Consider the following 21,340-nt stretch of genomic DNA (forward strand, 5'->3'; position numbering starts at 1 on the left):
TTCATTTTATCTCAGTGCTGAGCAATGCTCTGATAAACTTTACCAGCTGCCTTTTTTTTTGACAGCTCTGAGCAGAGAACGACTCTGCACTTGTTTAACATGAGTTGTGGAAATGCCATGTTAAGATCGTGAGGGGGGGTTGAATCGAGACTGCAATTTTTTAACAATTAATCGTGCAGCTTTAATATATACACACTATATTACCAAAAGTATTGGGATGCCTGCCTTTACACGCACATCAACTTTAATGGTATCCTACCCTTTGAAGCTATAACAGCTTTGACTCTTCTGGGAAGGCTGTCCACAAGGTTTAGAAATGTGCCTATAGGAATGTTTAACCATTCTTCCAGAAGCGCATTTGTGAGGTCAGGCACTGATGTGGATAAGAAGGTCTGGCTCACAGTTTACACTCTATTTCATCCCAAAGGTGTTCAGGTCGAGGTCAGGACTCTGTGCAGGCCAGTCAGGTTCCTTCCACCTCAAACTCACTGATCCATGACTTTATGAACCTTGCTTTGGGCACTGGTCCAAATCATTTGCCAGAGGGGGGGATTACAGTGCAGGGTTGTTTTTCAAGGATTGGGCTTGGTTCCTTAGTTCCAGTAAACGGAACTCTTAAGGTGTCAGCAATCCAAGACATTTTGGACAATTTCATGCTCCCAACTTTGTGGGAACAGTTTGGGGTTGGCCCCTCCTATTCCAACATGACTGCACAGCAGTGCACAAAGTAAGGGCCATAAAGACATGGTGAGCAAGTTTGGGGTGGAAGACCTAACTGGCCTTCACAGAGTCCTGACCTCAACCAATAGAACACCTTTGGCATGAAATAGAGCAGAGACTGCGAGCCAGGCCTTCTCGTTCACATCAGTGCCTGACCTTACAAATGTGCTTCAGCAAGAATGGTCAAACATTCCCATAGACACACTCCTAAACCTTGTGGACAGCCTTCCCAGAAGAGTTGAAGCTCTCATAGCTGCAAAGGGTGGGCCAACTCAATATTGAACCCTACAGACTAAGACTGGGATGACATTAAAATCCATGTGCATGTAAAGGCAGGCGCCCTAATACTTTTGGCAATTTATATATATATATATATATATATATATATATATATATATATATATATATAAACTATATAGTCTAGAAAGAAGCTTATTACCTACCAGTTTGTGTTTGGAAATTGGAAGGAAAGACTATATTCTATTATAAATACACACTGTATGGGTTGTACCCTTTGAGCAAGCAGCACTTTTCTATTAGATTGCTAGTTGAAATGTTAGAAATATTCCAGCACAGTATTTAAGTAAAAAAAAAAATGCAGTACATTTCTGCAACACATGCACTATTCTTTATTGTTTTCTGTTTAAATACCCTGGGGGTACAGAAAATATCCGTGGATCTGCTAGAAATTTACTCAACTCCTAAATGCCAACTGGGAACTGACAACGCTAAGGGGTTGATTTACTAAAACTGGAGAATGCAAAATCTGGTGCAGCTGTGCATGTTAGCCAATCCACTTCTAACTTCAACTTGTTCGTTTAAAGCAGGGGTGGGGAACTTTTTTTCTGCCAAGGGCCATTTGGATATTTATAACATAATTCGGGGGCCATACAAAATTATCAACCTAAAAATTAGCCTGTTATATTTGGTCATACATTTAATTAACTCACCCCTAAAGTTAAGGCTGGAACTGCGTCTCTTCGGTGAGGTGTGTGATGTTAGCTGGTATTGATGATGTTTCTACTCGCAACTAGTTTTCCAGGTTTGCGATGATTAGTCTGGAGCGCAGTCGACTCTTTGCGGTGGTAAGTTTTGATAAGAACTGCTGGTGGGTACTGCTGGTGGGTACAGCTGGCTGGTACTGCTGGTGGGTACAGCTGGTGGGTACTGCTGGCTGGTACTGCTGGTGGGTACTGCTGGCTGGTTCTGCTGATGGGAAATGTTGGCTGGTACTGCTGTGGGTACTGCTGGCTGGTACTGCTGTGGAAACTGCTGGCTAAGGCTGGTACTATGCTGTGCTGTGGGTACTGCTGGCTGGTACTGCTGTGGGTACTGCTGGCTCAGGCTGGTACTGCTGGCTGGTACTGCTTGCTCAGGCTGGTACTGCTGGCTGGTACTGTGCTGTGGGTACTGCTGGCTGGTACTGCTGGCTCTGGCTGGTACTGCTGATTGGTACTGCTGTGGGTACTGCTGGCTGGTACTGCTGTGGGTACTGCTGGATCAGGCTGGTACTGCTTGCTGGTACTGTGCTGTGGGTACTGCAGGCTGGTACTGCTGTGGGTACTGCTGGGTTAGGCTGGTACTGCTGGATGGCAAAGCTGTGGGTACTGCTGGCTCAGGCTGGTACTGCTGTGGGTACTGCTGGCTCAGGCTGGTACTGCTGGATGGTACTGCTATGGGTACTGCTGGCTCAGGCTGGTGCTGCTGTGGGTATCTCTGTGGGTACTGCGTGCTCAGGCTGGTACTGCTGGATGGCACTGCTGTGGGTACTGCTGGCTCAGGCTGGTACTGCTGTGGGTACCTTTGTGGGTACTGCTGGCTCAGGCTGGTACTGCTGTTGGTACTGCTATGGGAACTGCTGGCTCTGGCTGGTACTGCTAGGTGGTAATGCTGTGAGTACTGCTGGCTCAGGCTGGTATTGCTGGGGTGTAATGCTCTGTGTACTGCTGGCTCAGGATGGTACGGCTGGGTGGTAATGCTCTGGGTACTGCTGGGTGGTAATGCTCTGGGTACTGCTGGCTCAGGATGGTACTGCTGGGTGGTAATGCTCTGGGTACTGCTGGCTCAGGATGCTAATGCTGGGTGGTAATGCTCTGGGTACTGCTGGGTGGTAATGCACTGGGTACTGTTGGTAAAATCCTTGCAATGTACAGAGATCACCCAGAGGGAAATGTCTTTTTCTCAACAAAAGTGGAGTTACTTCTTAAGCTTTGACAATAAAACCTGGAAGCTCTATAGAGAGCTGCACCCGATTTTGCACTCTCCAGTTTTAGTAAATCAATCCAACAGTGTTTTTGTGGACTGAGAGATGTCAGTCCAGCCCAATTTTCTTTTGCTAAACTTCTTAATCCATTCTATTCCAATAGACTTGAGATAACACAGGAAGTGTGAAGAGGACATATAACAGCCCTGAATTTCTGAGAAGATCAAAGTTTTTTTTTTTTTTTTTTTACAACAAAATGTTTTAATGGCATGTTTACCAGTCCAAATGGAGCAAATATTCAAATTTCAGTCCTGGAGTTTACTGATATGATTTCATCGCTTTGATGTTTACTTACCTCCACACACACTGGTTATCACAGCCATCAACAGAATCTTTGCACTGTGTGTGCCTGCCGGCTGAGAAAAAAAAAAAAAAAAACAATGCATAGCCAGCTTACAGGGTTTTCAAAGAAATAAACGATCATATTAGCCTATGTCGATGCAGCATCTGTCAGCCGCCAGCTCTATACCGAGAACTGAGTGATCAAAGACCACTAAACACTCAGTTCTCAGTCTTCAGTGAGCAGAGAGTGGTGACTGTCAGTCTGTCCAGTGCTCAGTGCTGTTGTCGGTTAGGCATCTGGTCAGATCCCAACATTATTGTCTGGATCTCTGCAGAGCCTGGACCATCTCTGTGACGTCAGCCAACAGCGGGCTTTAGCTTGCTGTCAGCTGAATCTGGGTCAAAGGAGTGCAGAACTAAGTGCACTAGTTTGACTTAAGAGAGAAATATGGCCGAAATAGCTTTGGCCATACTTCTCCTTCAAATCTTTGTCTGTGTATATGTGTATGATTGTAATGGGAACAATATATACTATACTTTGATGTGAATAGTCTAGTGTGTTTACTTTGTATAGAACAACATTGCTGCTTTTCTGTATTGATAAATTATAAAAGAGCTAAAAAGCTCTTTGAAAATTGCTTGAAAACAATACCGGTTGTCTGGAGTTTTTATATAATGACCATATAGTGCTGTGTGTGCTTTCTATTTTGATACAGCATTGTGTATAACTTTGTTCTACAGCCTGGCTTCTACAATGGATGATAACATTTCTGTAATAAGACCTTTCTGCAAAGACTCCCATCCAGTTGTACATTCTGCTTTCTTGTCACAGATGTTCGTAGGGCCTCGAAAGGGGAATAAAACTTGCTCAAGTTCCTGTATTTAGCTGGTAATAATGTCATACTATCTAGTTTATCTTTGCGCATTGCTCTGGCGGTCATTCCTCCACTGACAGGCCTAATGAAGAAGGAGTTGGTTTGTTATTAATTATCCAAATGTCTTCCAGCACTTTGAGAGGCTCTTATAAGCACCAGCAAGACGGGGCCTCTTCTCACAGTCCTGTCATTATAGGCAAAGGGTTTTACAAGCAATCTTGATGTCACAAGAAAAAAAAAAGCTATAGTGTTTTTAAAAAGAATTAAAGGAGAACATACACTCTCTTACACTTCCCTGTTTAAGTTAAGACATTTACAACTGCATATGTTTTCCTTGGAAAGCTGAAGTACATACAGTGCCTAATGCATAGCACATGTGTCTACCTAATATTCTATACTCCCTGAGAAAGTGTGGTTTGAGGTTTGAGCTTCTCTTATTTGCTATGACCACTGCCCATTCAATTGTCTATTCAAGGCGGGCTCACTTTTATTTTATAATACTGATTATTTAAAATGTATAACTTGATTTATATGTCTACTGAGACATATGGGTATACTATTAGAGTCAGCCATATTTTTCCACGTTGTTTTTATAGGAGAGTGCAGAAATATTGATGAGCCTAACAAAATATTACTGAACTTGACTGTATGCTCCAAAAACACAGTATGTTGTTAAAATTACCAGAGATACTTTGTTACAATTTTTTGATTTGAGACCTAACTTAGTGAGGGTTGGAATAGAGAAGCTGCCATTGCTGACTGGTTTTTAAAGTGTATGTAAAGCCTAAACCATTTTTTTCTAGGTTTGGATAGATTGAGGAAGGTTTAGAACTCCTTTCTAGGTTTTATTACTGTCTTTGTCCTCATTAGGGAGATCTACCCTCACTATTGGTCCTGGTAAACCATTGTCTCCAGTACAGAAAGTGATAAGAAATGCAATATTTTTTAATTGTACAGAAAAAGGAGGTAATGGAGAATCGTATAATGGGTAAACCTGTTCTGCTGACAACTACCTAGGAGGGGATATTCCATGACATAAACAAAAAAAAACCCATAAACAGTAAATAAAACACAAGTATAATTCAAAAACACATAACTACTTAAGGTGGACCTTCAGAGTGTTTGCAAAAAAAAATAAAGTCAGCAATTACACAACTTTAGCTGCTGACTTTAATAAAAGGACACTTACCTTTCTAAGGATCCAGCTCTGTCCTCACTCAGGCTGGTTCTTCACTGGTCCCCACGCCAGCATGTTGAGTGTGGGAATCTGGCTGTGACTCCTTATGGCTTCACCTTTCCTCTGTTCATGTTTGAGCTGCGCTGTACGAATGGTCCTGCGGCCTCATGGGACCTGGGATGTGTCCCAAGCGGTTGTAGGCAGGGGGAAGTCGGGCTGAACTTCTGGTGGAATCACCTAGGGGATCTGACCGGAAGTGGGAGCATGTACCTATGAAAACTAGGTACCTGCTCCCCCCTTCCCCCCAAAAAAATGCCCAAAAGGGTTAGAGGAGGGACAAAGTGACAGTGTCTGTGTAAAGCCTATTCCCAATCCACTGATATTTCCCTCTGCAGCATTCGCCTGCCACAACTGCTGCAAAAAAACCCCCAAAAAAACAGAGCATGGAGACATTAACCCCTCCGACATGTGATAGTGCTCAAGCCTAACCATTGACTACTTGTCCTGAGTGCTACATCACTGGAGGAAGTCACAATTCTCCCCTTACAAGGAAGCAACAGATATTTTTATGTCAGATGCAACAGAGAAATTAGTGGTAGAGGAGCACTGGAGTATCAGTAGATCGGGGATAAGAGGGGTCAAAAACAATGTCCTGACCATTTTGAGGAATGTAACATAAAATGTTGAGTGAGAGCAGGTGTAACACAACGTGGAACAAATTACACATTAAGGGTGTATGAGTGTTTCCTCCAACCTCCCAAGGGGCTGCATGCAGCACTTTGACATTTATTGTGCAGCACTTGGAGCCTCTGCAGATACAGAAGCCCCTGTGTTTTTCTTACCTTTATACTTGCTTAAGCCAGTGAAAAAAATATTCTTCATATTGGCTTCTAGGAGCTACAGCAGTCCTTTCACTATAATTGCAAGTTCTGTTGATTTAGTAGGGACCCTCTCCCATCTCAAAATCTTATAGAAAAAAAACTTTTAGGGGGAAAAATTAGATTAATATACATACCTCTTATGTCCATGGTGCCTAGGCATGGGGGACATCACCATCTTTCTGGTGAGTTCTCAGGAAATGGCAAGTAGTCCAAATGGATCTTTCAGAGAGAGAAATTCAAGTCAAATTTAAATACAAGTCAAAACAAAACTTTTTGTTGGTAATTTTAAGGGGGCTAAAGACAGCACAGATGTGTAATTTGGAACAATTAATTTATAAATTGGCTGTAAAAATAGTGATCTCTAGCACTCTCATGTGATGTGTCTCCAGTCTATAACTATCTCTTTAGGCATTTTCCTAAACTCCAACAACTGCAATAGTTCACAATGTCTGACCATCTTCTGTAGCATGTCAGCACCCTCTGACCATCTCTTATAGCATGTTCATAGCCTTTGACCATTTCCTGTCACTTGTCTGCTGTCTTTGACAGCTTTACGTGATTACATCAGGGGCCACAGTTGAGGTCCCCTAGATCAAGAAAGTTGACTACTACTTCTCTAGCCCTTTCAGCTATGACTAGCATTTATCATGAAGGGGAGGGGGGTTGTTAAAAGACAACTTGTATCTGACAGTCCTTTGATATTAATGAGCATGCATATTCCCTAACTGAAAAGAAAAGGGGCCAGGTGTGAGTTTTAGCTGTGGGGAGAGAAAACATAGCAGATCTTTGATAAATCTTCTCCCAGCCAACTAAACATACAAACGAGAATAAGGTACTGGCTTGTTAACTTTCCTTTGCACATACTTAATGGAAATGTTACATGCCCAGCAGTTGGTTTCTTCCAGCTCATACTAAATGGACTGTTGTTGCAATCACGTTGGATTTATTCATCGCAAAATGTAGCAGGCGAAAACTAATCAGAAAACTGTTTTTTTTTGTGGGTTTTTCAGGTGATAAAGCAGGAAGACAGCAGGTCCCCACAACCCCACCAGCTTCGGAAAACAGCAGCGCGGCTCATAGCATTGGCAGCACACAAAGCACCCCCTGTTCCAGCAACAGCACTGCCTAACCCGAATCATGGCACAAGAGGAACGAAGATCAGCTACAGGGGCAGAGGTTCAAAGTCACTGTTTGTTGACATTAATTCTTCAAGCTTGGAAGGAATTTGTGGAGTTCTTTCTGTACAGGAAAAGGGATCAGTGTAATATCTGCCTGTTTTTTTGTTTTTTGTTTTTCTGGATAAATGCAGTCTTTGGGTTCGTCCAAAGAACGTCATGCCAAAAAAGTGGTAATACTACTAATTATGCAGAGTCCAGACCTGCAATATGGGTTTCCTTGGCTGTCAATGTGAATTGTGTGCCAGTTTTAGATATGCTGCTTGTATCCCTTTTATTCTGTATTAATGTGCAATGGTTTTGTATATAGAAAAAGAAAAGGAATTTTATATATGCATAGACTGTATATATAATTTAAGATTGATTGTACAACCATGAGTGCTTTAATGCAGTGTAAACTATTTAGCCACTATTAAGCAGCAGTTTGTTGAATGTTAATGTTTTGCTGTTCTGAAATGCTGCGTGCAGCTAAAGTGTGTTTGGTGTGATGTTGTATATAATCTTTCAGCTCTTTCACTCAGCAGGGTGACCCTTCGACTATTCACAAGCGTATTTAATTAGCAGCACAAAGATAATATGGGATGTAGAGTAACCCTCAGAAACCTATTGAATTTTAGTTTACTGATGTCAGGTCAGTAAAAGAAAAATTCTGATTGTCTGTTATGTGTTGCTGCACATTCATCTGCCATAGTAAGTAAACCAGCTTGTGTGTAAAGGACCAATAGTACTCTCCCTCAGTCTCTATGTTGGCCTGCAATCTCAGAGATGTCTTAATTCTAATCTTGAGATAGACGTTCATGCTTTGTTTAATGGTTTTGCCTGCTACACCTGGAAAAACACTGGGGTTGATTTACTAAAACTGGAGAGTGCAAAATCTGGCACAGCTCTGCATGTTGACCAATCAGCTTCTAACTTCAGCTTGTTCAATTAAGCTTTGACAATAAGGCCTCATGCACATTGGACCATTTTACTGCTGCTGTTTTTGGCTTCGGGCGTTTTTTTTCTGCAGCCAGTAAACCCCTCAGCATGTTATCCTATATGTCCATGCACACAAAGGCTGTTATCAGCGTTTTTGGCAGAGGCGTTTTCTGGCTGGAAAAAACCCCAGAACTAGTGGGTTTGAAGAATTTTTCAGGTGGAAAAATGCTTTAACTCTGATAAAAGCTTAAAAATGCTGAAAAGTGCAGCTATTCAGTGTTTATCAGTGTTTTTGAGCCATAAGCTTTTGTGGGAGTATAGTTTTGTAAAAAAAAAGTTACAGCTAAAAAATGCTACTGCAAAAATGCTGCAAAACTCATTCTACTCATGCTACAGCTTTCTACGGCTAACGCTACTGGCATTTTTATAACGTCCAGTTTTCAGAACTGTAAGGCCTCATGCACACTTGATGCTTTTACAGCTGCTGTTTTTGGCTTCAGGCGTTTTTTTTCTACAGCCAGTAAACTCCCCCACATGTTATCCTATGTGTCCATGCACACATAGGCTTTTATTAGCAGTTTTTGGCAGGGGCGTTTTGTATCTGGGAAAAAAAACCCAGAACTAGTGGGTTTGAAGAGGAATTTTTCAGCTGTAAAAATGGTCTAACTCTGAAAAAAGTTGAAAAACGTGGCTATTCAGCATTCGAGTGTCTTGGAGCCATACGCTTTTGTAGAAGTATAGATTTGCTTAAAGAAAAAAGCTAAAAATGATTAAAAATGCTAATGCGAAAATGCTGCAAACCACCAAAAAACTCAAGTTTTTACAGCAGCGTTCTACAGCTAAAGCTACTGGCGTTTTTATAACATCAGTGTGCCTAAGGCCTAAAACCTGAAAACTGATTAGTTTCTATGCAGAGCTGCATCAGATTATGAACTCTCTAGTTTTAGTAAATCAACCCCACTGTGTTCTCCAAATATCTGTTTTCGGAGAGCAGTGTCCGGTTATTCTCCTGTTATTGCAGTAGTCAAGTAGAGAGTGAGGTATCTTTCTTTTTGTTTCCTTTTTTTTTCATGTTTGGGGCACTTTTATGTCTTCGTTGTTTATTTTATTGCCTTAGAGTGATTGTAGTAAATTGCAGTGCAATTTAAAGCAGTCACTGCTTTATAAGTATACTTTAAAGTGTATTTGTCACTGTTAGTAGTAATTTTGCTGGCTGATTGAATCTATCATTTGGTTGGGAGTTAGTTACAGCACCACAACATTTATGTTTTTGACTCTTTATGGAGTGATTTTGCTGTAATTTTTAAACATTGTCTCAGCTCACAAAACAGCTGGTTTCATATTGTTTTGGTGACAGATACACTTTAATTTATTGTATATATTAAGCAAACCAATAGGAAGAATGTATGAATGTATAATTTTAACTATCCTGGAATGTTGGTGAAATAATTTCAATATTGCAGACTTTAACTTTTAATTGTAATAGGTAAAAAAATCATTATATTTTAGAAAAACATTTGGTACCTGCCATGACTAGCCTTGCAAGTATATGGTTTTCTATAATACAATATTTTCCAAACTTAATATGGAAGTTAAGGCAACAGAATAAAATCAGTTTAGTAGTAAAAATCCTGGCATTTGCAATAAAAACCTTTACTGAAAAAAATTAATTGTTAAAGTGCCTTATAATCAAATTCTAAAAATAAGATCACATGATACCTCTTATTTCACCTCTACAGGACATAGGAACTGTTAGGGCTTGTGTCGATGGGTTTCAATGGGCAAATGCCACATGCTTTTGATACTAGTTACAGATGCTTCTTAGATCATTCAGAATTCAATGTAGGTGCAATTGACCTGCATTGGCCTAATTCAGCAGCGTTTGCATTCCCTGAGAATTGTATGGGAAGAGAAGCTGTTCTAAAGCAAACAAGAAGCTCATCGACTCTAGTCCTTACTCTGCTTAAGACTGAGATTTAGTACCTGATATATCAGAGAGCAAGCATGTTAAAAGTAGGCTATGTAAGAGAAAAAAATGCTATAGATGACAACTTTTGCCTTGACTTCCATTTTAAAGATACAGGTAAATTCACTTTTAACAGTTCTTCACTAATTACATGTCAGGTATTGGTGCAATGTGATTTAAAGGCTTCAGGAATAATTGGGATTAAAAACTAAGCAATATATAAAATATAACAGAAAATGTAAATAAAAATGTAAAAAAAATATATCCTATTGTAAAAAGGGAAAATTATCCTATGCAAAAATATTTTATCACATATAGGTTCCATGAGGCATTTCTGTTTTGAATACATGTTTTATATCCGAAATTTACACAAATATTGTTCAGATTGGTGAGGAATGTTTGGGGCAGGGATAGAAAATCACCAATATCCAAGTCATTGAACTATAATCCTAACCATCTTGCCAGGTTGAGCATAATATATTTGCCAATATTTTGCCTGTCTTTGGCTGAAGCAAGTTTTGGATTACTTGGCGGCCTGGAGAAAGTTGGCATATTTAAACTGACAACATCTTGCTGAGATAAGTTGCAGCGGTCATTCACTACCTTTAATTATCTGGTCCATCCTGATCACCAAGTCTTTTGCAGAGCACTATTATGTTGGTTGAATAACTAGGAGCATTTTGAGATTCTGGCAAAGGTTAGTGCTGATTCTGTTATTTGGCTTCATTATGTGTTAGCTATCAGGATGTCACTCAAAAAAACTTGCCCTGGTGTTTTTCTCGTAAACAACATAAGGCTTGTGAGTGACCAGACAGACAACACTGCTGGAGAGTTCTGGATCCCCTAGGCTGTTTTTTGATCCAGCACATCTGTAAGCTGGATTGCCTAGAAAAGAAAAAAAAGTTGAAACTGACAGTTAAGTTTAGATAGGATATTATCATGTCCAACATACAAGTGTGAACCAATATTTTAGTGAAAACTATGAGGGGCATGTTATAGCAAAGGTTTGTACATTAGCACTCAATTCCTAATAGTGAAAAGATGAGCATCTAGTGATTGTGTACTGACGTACGTTGATGCAGTATTCCGTACATATTAAAAACTGTTTTGCAGTTCATGTAAACTTCTTGCCAATGGAGTACCTACCAAATTTGGCACCCAGTGCAGATCTTTTTTTTCAATCCTACCAATGCTATGTCACTCCACCTAGTTATTGCTCCCTTTTGTACCAGGTAGGTCCTGGAACACAGAGAATGATTCTAAACACGCATCCACTCTGCATGTCATGGGTGGCAACACCAGGGCACTTGTCCAAGGGGTGGTACCCACTGCATATCATCTTCCTCTCAAGTTCCCAAAGTATAAGGGGGTTGAGGGGACGATACTTGCAGTAGAATATTTTTTATCTTTTTTGAGAACTAAGGGAAAAAGATGTTCAGCCTTTACAACCACTTAAAGGATGGATTAAACAAAATGATTAAGTAGATTAATATGCTTTGCTTCAAAGTTTAGGGTGAGGCTGTCACAGCCCTGTGCTGGATGTTGCTTGCCTCTTACTAGTAGGCTTGTTTCAAAAATGCATATCTGTAAAATACCTTGCAAAAATGATTTTCACATTTGTCTAAAATACTCTGTGAAATTAAATCACTGGGCGATCAGGATTGGATACTTTAAGGATCTTAAAAGTCCTGTAAAATACTTTATCTACAGCAAGATGATGTCATATAGCCAGAGTACTCTGACATTTTTGGCATTTGTCTTTGATAATATTTAGTTTCATATTTTCCTTCATCCCTGTTTCCTTTGCCAGCATAGGAGTGCGTTACATCATTAGCGAGCCATCATTTGCCTAAGCCTACTTTTTAGTAGTTCAAGAGCAGGGTGTAGTGTACAATTGCTGCCAGAAATAAGGATGTCAAGTATCTGTTCAACAAATTGGAAGAAATTTCAAATTAAAGTATATGCACTTTAATGAAAGAGTGCCCATTTGTGCTTGGCAAGTTTTACAGAAAAAATGCCAATACAAAGAGTTACCTTTTCAGAAGAGGAATTTGTTTCTAGCAATGTTGCCTGCAGCCTCCTGGCTTTTAGCACTTCCTGCTGTGCTTAAAACAATCTCAAACAGCACCCCCTGGTCCCAGGCCATAATGGAGGCAGTATATGTCCTTAAAAAAGTTAACACATAAAAACTGCCATTGTTTGAGACTGAGGGGCCAAATGCATAAAGTTTATGGAGGGTGCAGTTATAAAAAAGGTAGGTGTGATGGACATGTTGGCTAAATGTCCTTTCAATTGTACAAATGATTATTGATAACCACTGCTATTCTCAGCTTAAGCACAGTTTATACAATTAAAATTGGAAAAATAGTTGTCATTCATGAGACAGCACAATATTATATTCTATCCTGTCAGGAAAAAAAACTTATATAAGCTACCTGTGAGTTAGACAATCAAGCGCTTTGCCAACCCCAAGGCTGAATGTATTTAAACATAAAAAAATATTCTTTGTACAGAAAAACACAGAAACTTTAAAATGTCTTCAAAGAAGATAAGAGTCTCTACTATTCGTATAGCTTTATTTTACTACATTATATAGAGAGATTATATTTAAAATTTTTATGAGAAATATACCCTAAAGGATTTGTTGTATGTTTTTGTTTGTGTTTGTTGTTACTTCAGTTACTGTGAATTTTAACATCACCCATTGTACCCATTGTAAATCCCTTAAACACACTCCATCTCATTGTTTGAACGCACATGTTCAAGTGTGGGCTGGATTTAAACCTTTGTAAACACTTAAAATTGTATATTTTTGAGAGAGAATGGTTTGTATTATCAATAAATTGTTTTAATTATAATATATATGTCTATCTACAAAATTATATTTACAGATAAAAGGCCACACATACTCTATACAAAATATATAGAAAAAGTCACTTTACATTTATTGGCATAACCTGTGTATTTCTTTGTAAAAGTGTCTGTGAAAGCAAAATGAAACCATAACCAAACAATGTTTTAATATGTTTGCTTGCCTAGAAGTTCTCAAGTCATTTAGTGTGATAAATACCCCTAGATTTTATTCTAATGTTCAAAATACAACAGTGGACAATACAAAAGAAGATAAAATGGTCAAACCCCAGTCTATTTTTTAATATTTAAAGGATCGCTAAAAAATATGTACAAATTCTTTAGTTTTAAGATGATCATGGACTTTTCCTTTCCTTTTGACTTGTTTGTCTATGTTGGTCTCTTGACTTTCCCTAAAAGGAAGCGTAGAGATAGAGATATGGGAAGCTTGCAAGCTCCAAGTAAATCAATGACCAAGAAGAAGTATCCTGCCAGGTAGTGGGAAAGTTCTACTTGATTTCTTCTGGGTCAGTGACTCAATAAGTAATAGAACTTACTGTTTACACTTTTAAAAAAAAATTGGGTATAGCGGCTCCCATATTTCGAACCTGACAGGTTAACTTTTAATGGTATATGAATGCCACGCCTTCCAATGGACTCTATTTCAAAGAGAAATTGAAGAGTTGGAATCCAAGACAGGTGGTACATAGAAAACATAGACACAGTTTGCCTTAAAGTGATTGATTTAGCTGGGTAATAGACTAGCCATGGGTAGTAGTTAATAGTGTTGTGAATAGTTATTGATAACAAAATGAGATGCCTTATGTGAAGAGTGGGAGTGCTACTAGAAATAGTACACTGCCTATAGCTCTACAGAGGTACATAATAAGTATGCAAATATGTAAAAAAAATACTTATTGCACATTGTTTTTTAATTATGTATATGTTCAAATTTACAATGTGGTCACCAAGCATGTTTTATAGTATGTTTAGGAACACATGACATTATTTGAGTTTCCTAATGATGATGTAACTCAGCAAAGCTGATGTAGAGTAGAACTTAGAACAAATCTTTTTTTCATTTTGGATAGAGAAAGGGAGGATTATAACCCTTGTTAGTTTATTTTTGCCATCTGTATCACATTGGGGAGATTTTCCTTCACTTTCTGTCCCGTAGCCAAAAGAGGAAGGTGGGGGGAAATCCCTCCAGAGAGGGAATCCCTGGTTATTACCAGGGTCTCCAAAACTAGTGTTCCTATTAGAAGATTTCCCCTCTATTGTTGTTTTGGTGACCATTCACATTCGATAATAGTAAACAGCACAAATAAAGAGGGGGGATCTCCCTAATGGGGACAGAGGCAGCAATAAAAACTTGACAGGCATTTTAATCTTCCCCCACCCTATCTAAAAAGTTTTGCCTTTAATTTTAATTTAGGCTCCTGTTTACTTACCTTTAGCATGTCATTCGGTACTTCCCCTTTTCTGCAATATCTTACATGTTGGTTTAAGTCTAGTCACACTATTTTTACTCCGTATTCTTTTTAATTTGGGACTTTAATTGTCTGAATTAAAGCCCTGTGATGTAAGTTGACACAGGATCTCAAGTTGTCCTGAAATTAGCCTCCTGGTATTCCACTATTAAGCAGTATTCAGGGGGTGTGTTGCTGACCAAGATGTGCTGTTCCTTCAGCAGTGTAGGTCCAGGACCTAGCTAGTGTCTGGCAGAGATAGCACAAGATTGGCTGCATGTGATTTGAATTAAAAATTACCAGAACATGTATTTCAGCTGTGTATGTAGCTGCTTGCTTGGAGTTCAGTGTACTTTCAAAACATGTAAACTTTGAAAACATTTTGTGACTATTACAACATACATTAAGTGTGAAAAAGTAATTTGTATTGAAGGTTTAGCGGTCCTTTAAAATAAAATCAATAATATTTTAGAAAAATGTACCAGTCACCATTTAATCTGCAGCTGATTGGATCACACTCTTCGTTTTGTCAGATTATGATTTTATTGTTGAGGTATGCATACTGTCATGTGAGCCTAAACTGGAAACAGCTTTCCATATGGAAAATGTATATCAAAATTGCATAGGGATTAAATGGTATGGAATAAATAATAAACATTTGTGTTATACAACTATCAAAGTCCACAACTGGCTTTTTATATACTAATCAGCAGGAACTCTGGAAATCAGTCTTCACTGATAGCTTCCTAAGAGATATATGGTTTGGTATAAAACCAAAGGATGATCGGGCTAACCATTTAGAAAACTGGAGGACTCATTTTAGGCTGACCTACCCTTTAATTATTTAGATTTGAATTAATTTAGATTAATGGAGATATTTTTTTAGGAATTTCTGTAGATCAGACTAACCCCATGTGTGTTAAATACGTTTTTTATCCAGATCTCTGATGTAGAACATGATTAATGATACTTTGTAGTCATATGGGTATAGTTTTAAAAAGGTTACATTAACCATACACCTAGTGTTGGTCAGCATTACAGCTGTTGTTCAGCCAAATATGTTTGTACTGTTCCTTTCCAGTGCATCCCTCAGGCCCTGTTCGCATAAGACACAGCAGAGCGTGCTTGGGTGTCATTATTCTTAATGGAACCCTAAACGCGGTGTCTTTCTGCTGCGATTGTCATGCAGCAATCACAGCAAATCTCGCAGATAAGAATTGCGTTAGGCATGTCGCCCAAAAAGGAGCAGGAGCTTTTTCTGAGTGTAAATCACAATTTAAAAATTGCGAGCAGGAATGCCTGTTCCTGCTACACAAGGACTGCATGGGACCTCAATGAATTGGCTGATGCCAAAATTAATTTGCCCATTTTTCAGAATATTTCAATTTTAGTTTATTTTCCTAAATTCTTTCTGTAAAATAGATTATTATAATTAGGATCTGTAGATTCCATACATCTCTATAAACCATAACAGTGATCCTTTGTTGTGTCAAAAATACCATCAAAAGAATTTTGTTAGATAATTGCAACAATAGACTTGTTAATCGTGTCAGAAATTCAGAGCTGTCTTGTGCACACTTCCTGTGTTATCTCAAAGATCCTGATAAGCCTAAACCCCCAATCCTTATCTTGCCACTGCAGATCAATAAGCCTTTACATTGTGTAGAATAGACAAGGGGGAGGGTCTAAGTAGATAAGCAGAAGGCAACTAGGAAGGCTGACACCACCCAGTATGCAAAATGCTTTGTGTTGCCAGCCACAACAGCTGGTTGAATTCCTGGTACATCAACTTTTTTTGCCCTGACATACACTTTGATGTCATATTTTTGCCTACAGTTCTAAATGTTCAATGTGTGGCATTTTATTAAATGGGTAGGACCAGTAAACTTCTGGTAGGAAAGACTGAATTTTGATAACATACTTTGTCTTTTTGAACTGTCCATGGGCTGGTATAATGTAGCACCAATACACACCAGTTCATTAGATTCTAATGCAAGACTAGAGCATAAGACAAGTGTGTGTTGATTGTATTCAATAATAAAAAAAAACGATATCAATATATGTGTTTAGCTACATAAACAGTAATTATAGTTGAACTATTTCTGTTGCCTTAAGAACTCTCCCTCTGACCTGTCCTGTTTGGGTTGTTTTACATTGGTAATCCCCTTTAACACTTTCTCTTTATTTCTTAATCCTCTACAGTATGTAAAGCAGTAATTTAAATTAAAGTAAGTCTGGTGTTTGAAACTCATCAGCCATCTGTGTAATTCCTGGTGAGATATGGTTGGCCCTTCACAAACTGTAGAGTAAGCATGCATGTAATAGATGTACTTCAAAGTCTGGTGATACCTCTAGACATTGACCCTTTAAGGACCAGTCAGGAAACAGGACATTGACTCTTTAAGGACCAGCCAAGGTAGGTGAGTGGAACTTTTCAGGTTTCCATGCTAATGCTCTCAAACACTGGATGGTTCTTGGAACTAGCATTCAAATAAGCTTCCATTATGCCACAATTTAATATGGCACTTCTTGGCCACCATGAGATACTTCTGTCAGACTCTTGTGACAGAAGTACTCTAAAGGGCAACTTAAATTATGTTTTTTCTAGTTTTTGTGGAGTTTCAGGGGATCAGAGAAGATCTTTCTAATAAAGTTAGTATATTGTGGTGTATGTTCAAACCCACAGCTGCCTTCCCATAAAGAAAAAATTGAGTTCCTCTTGAAAAAAAAGTCTGTATAGCATAGGCATGCAAACATTCAGTGGTGTTTCACCATTTTCAGTTTAGAGGTCCTCCAATTACCAGATTTACATTTGTATTGAAATATGTTGGAATCTTATATTCACAATGCCATTGCTGGTGTGCTATGTACCATTCATTTCTGCAAATATTTCTGGTTGGATAGCTATTGTATATCTATTATTCTGCAAAATGTAATCTACCTCGTATTTTGAAGAGTGTTAAAGGGTTGCCTTTAAAATAACCCATTTTTTTTTTTTTGAGGGATCATAACCCATAATTGACTGTTTTTGATTTGTTCCTCCTATGTTTACAAATTTATCATTTAAAATATTGCCCATGCCTATAAAACAGTATAACGAAAGGCATTTGCCTTTGGCTTTTATAAACAGACTATGATTCTCATTATTCCAACATGCGGTAATTTATGTTTTGTACATCATTTTTGTTGTGTTAATTTACTTTTGTGCATAATAAAGATATATATATATATGATCACATGTCTGAATATTTTTTTTTAATATATTATAATAAATGTTATAAGTGTTACATATACCTTTGTAAAGACTACAGGTGGCAATATGGAAAGCAAGAAACATAATTTCATGCCTCTTCTACTGATAATCTGACCATTTACAGAACACCTAGACTTCTAAAGACAATATTCGTTTGGATGGAATGTTCACTGGCTTTTATTATCGTGCATGAAGGTTGCCAAATATATAAGCACCTCTGCTATATTCTGACTGACCATATTAATTGAATTACATAAGGATAGTGGGATGTGTTGTCCCTGTTCTACATCGTACAAGAACAAGAGCATTGAATTATGATCATAAAAATCGCTGTGTATATAATATCTAGTTTTATCATAGTGGTAATTTCATATCAATTCACAATTCCACTGTTTGATCTACACTTACCTGCATTGAATGTATTCTTAAAGTAGAACTATAGGTAAAACATTTTTTTCCATTTTGGATAGAGTGAGTGAGGGTTATAACCCCTGTTGGTACAATTATTGTCATCTGTGCCCCATTGGGGAAATTTAACTTCATGTCCGGTTCCATAGCCAAACAGAAAGTGAGAGGAAATCCTTGCAAATTAAGGGAATCCCTTGGGGACCCCCCAGGTCACCAGAACTAGTGTGCCCATTGGAAGATTTTCCCTCTATAAGTTTTCTGTGGAAAACCCAAAATGTGGGGTTTTATTTTACTTTCACTTTCAATTAATATGGTAAACAGGACAAATAGAGGGTGATTCTCCCTAACAGAGAAACCGACAGCAATAAAAACTGACAGGTGCGCTAACCCATCTCCACTGTGTCCAAAACTAAAGAAAAAGTTTTGCTTTTAGTTCTACTTAAAATGCTCCAAAAGATTATCCTTGAACTACATTTTCAGATCCTACTTCTTAGGTTCATGTTTGACATGGCTTCTCAAATATTGTGAGACTTCTGAGTCCTGCAGAGACTTGGCTGCAGCTTGGCTGGGGAAGTAAGTTCTTCTTGCTATCATAGGTCAGATGAGTAGCAGGGTAGGAAATCTGTGTCATTTTGTACATACTGTTTTAGGGTTAGGTTACTGACCACATCCATTGTTCTTTGCACCACATCAATAAGCAAGTTATGTTCAACTCATTTTAGTTAAAAAGGTAAATGTGTAACATAAGCACTCTTGCAAGAATGGAATTTTACTCTAGGTCTTGGTATTGGTAAAGAAGGATGGCTAAAAGTGACTGACTATTCCTAAAAAGATAATGCATTTTCAGTGCTCTCCGGACTGATATTTCAATATTTGTTGTCACTGGTTAGATGAATTGCCCACTGCTTTCCTACATCTCTCAAAGACACTAGCAATGAGATCTGCCCTTAGGAGTTTCTGGCATGGACAGTTAGATAACTCTTCCTTCTAGCAAACTCTTTATGGACACATATAGCAATGGACATTTTGGCAGCCTGGAAACCCAAGTGCATTTGTTGAATGAAAGAAAAAAAAACATTGAATAAGATTTTCCATTAATAAAGGGACAAGCTCCAGGGCAGTTTCCATTCCCTGCTTTGCTACTTAGTTAGCCATAGACCTAGAACATGTATATTCAGTACAAAATCAGGGTTCCCAACACTTCTGTGGCTTTATACTTGTTCTAAGTCACTAAGTTCTGCAGCAAACACGACAGCCCTCAAATTGCACCTTGTACCCCCTAATACCTCCTTGCCTTCCCCAAGTATTGTCCCTGAGTGTCCCCCAGTGCGTGGCCTCCAACACAAGTCACATTGCGCACTCTCTTGTCCAAAATGGTGCAGCCAGAGTGTGTGCCACAACATGGATAACTGTATATGCACAAGCTGCTCAAGCAGCACCATTTTGGACCTATGTTTTTAAAGGTGGACTTGGGTTGGAGCCTGCCTATTGCTTAGTTACTACTCTAAGGTTCCTGGCCCCTGGGGACGACAGTTTCCTAGGGATAAACCTCTCACAATGAGGATGAATGGTAACCTTAAAATATGCATCTTTCCCACTGCTTGCACTAGTGAGTTCCTCTCCAGTACTGTGAAATTCTTCCTCTCACTGACCTCATGTCAATGCAAATGAGAGAAGCGACATGAGGCCAGAGCATTAGAACCTTTGAGAGCTATGGGGGACAACTGAAATCAATAGGCCTGGAAGTATTAATTCCCGCAGTGGACTGTGAGGGAAGATTTCAATGGATGGAAGGCACTGAGTTCACTGGTGGGCAGCAGTAAAATTGAATATTTACTGTTTTCTTCTGGTTGTAAGCCTTAGCTAAGTGTTTTCTGTTAACTGTACAATCCCATGTAGGCTTACCAACAAACATGCAACGCAAGGGTCAAATCTAATTTTTAGTGTGCTGGGGTGCATTGGCAGCTCATTAAAAATGAACAGGCTGCCTTAACCACTTAAGCCCCGGAAGATTTTACCCCCATTCCGACCAGGGGGTATTTTGCGATTCGGCACTGCGTGACTTTAACGGAAAATTGCGCGGTCGTGCGACGCTGTACCTAAACGAATTTGGCGTCCTTTTTTTCCCACAAACAGAGCTTTCTTTTGGTGGTATTTGATCACCTGTGCGATTTTTTGATCACGCGCTATAAACAAAAAAAGAGCGTCAATTTTGCAAAAATAGCAATATTTTTCACATTTTTTTATATGAAATTCCCCAAAAAAAAAATTTAAAAATCAAAATTTTTTTACTTTTTCGGCCAATTTGTTTTATGCTACCTATGTTTGGTAAAAAAAAATCGCAAAAAGCGTATTTTGATTGGTTTGCGCAAAAGTTATCGCGTTTACTAACAAAGGGAAAGATTTCTGTCATTTTTGTTGTTTTTTTTTTTAACGTGTAATGGCGGCGATCTGCGATTTTTTTTGCGGTACTGCGACATTGGGGCGGACAGATCGGACCCTTGACTGACATTTTTGACACTTTTGGGGTTACCAGTGACATTTCTACAGTAATCAGTGCTATATATATATGCACTGTTACTGTAAAAATACACTGGTAGTGAAGGGGTTAACTTTATTTGGGAGGGAGGGGCTGTGTGTATCCCTAGGGGCGTGCTTTCTACTGTGATTGGCTGGGGCTTGAGCTGTATGGACACTGATCAACGGATCTACATACTAGATCCGAGTGATCAGTATCCTAACAGCAAGGAGAATGACAGGTGGCTTGTTTACACAAGCTGCCTGACATTCTCCCTCTCCCCCGCCGATCGCCGAGTGACCGGCGGGCATCGGGTCCGCCGGTCACACGCGCGGGGGGGTCCGTGACCACGCGGGAGCGGGAGCGCGCCTCCGGGGGCGCGCGCTCGCTCCCTAGACCCTCACAGGCTAGTGACGTAGCCCTACGTCACTTTGCCTGTGAGGGGCTGACTGCCGACGTAGATCGGCGTTAGGCAGTCGGCAAGTGGTTAAAGCAATGCACATTAACATGCATTGCACTTCAAATGTGTGAAACAAGTGTGTATGGCTGCCAACACATTTAAAAATTGATTTGCAACATTTTTTC

The 21,340-nt window shown here is 39.2% G+C and overlaps 1 protein-coding gene and 1 long non-coding RNA gene across 2 annotated transcripts in view; one reads left to right on the forward strand and one right to left on the reverse strand.

Annotated features, from left to right (window-relative positions):
- The window catches only part of TGFBR3 (transforming growth factor beta receptor 3), a 318,385-nt gene extending 310,277 nt beyond the window's left edge, over window positions 1–8,108 (forward strand). The window contains 1 exon segment of the mRNA XM_082264972.1: window positions 7,209–8,108. Within this exon segment, the coding sequence (XP_082121098.1) occupies window positions 7,209–7,327 (119 nt within the window). The 3' untranslated portion in view covers window positions 7,328–8,108.
- Window positions 1–14,003, reverse strand: part of LOC309561492 — a 465,013-nt gene extending 451,010 nt beyond the window's left edge. Inside the window, exons 1-2 of the long non-coding RNA XR_014225569.1 lie at window positions 13,674–14,003; window positions 13,516–13,642 (exon numbers count right to left, since the gene is read on the reverse strand). This is a non-coding gene — a long non-coding RNA (uncharacterized lncRNA). The remainder of the gene's footprint in view (window positions 1–13,515; window positions 13,643–13,673) is intronic.
- Window positions 14,004–21,340: the final 7,337 nt, after the last annotated feature.

This window comes from Pelophylax lessonae (genome assembly GCF_965119305.1).
Source record: "Pelophylax lessonae genome assembly, chromosome: 8".
Classification (NCBI taxonomy): Eukaryota; Metazoa; Chordata; class Amphibia; order Anura; family Ranidae; genus Pelophylax; species Pelophylax lessonae.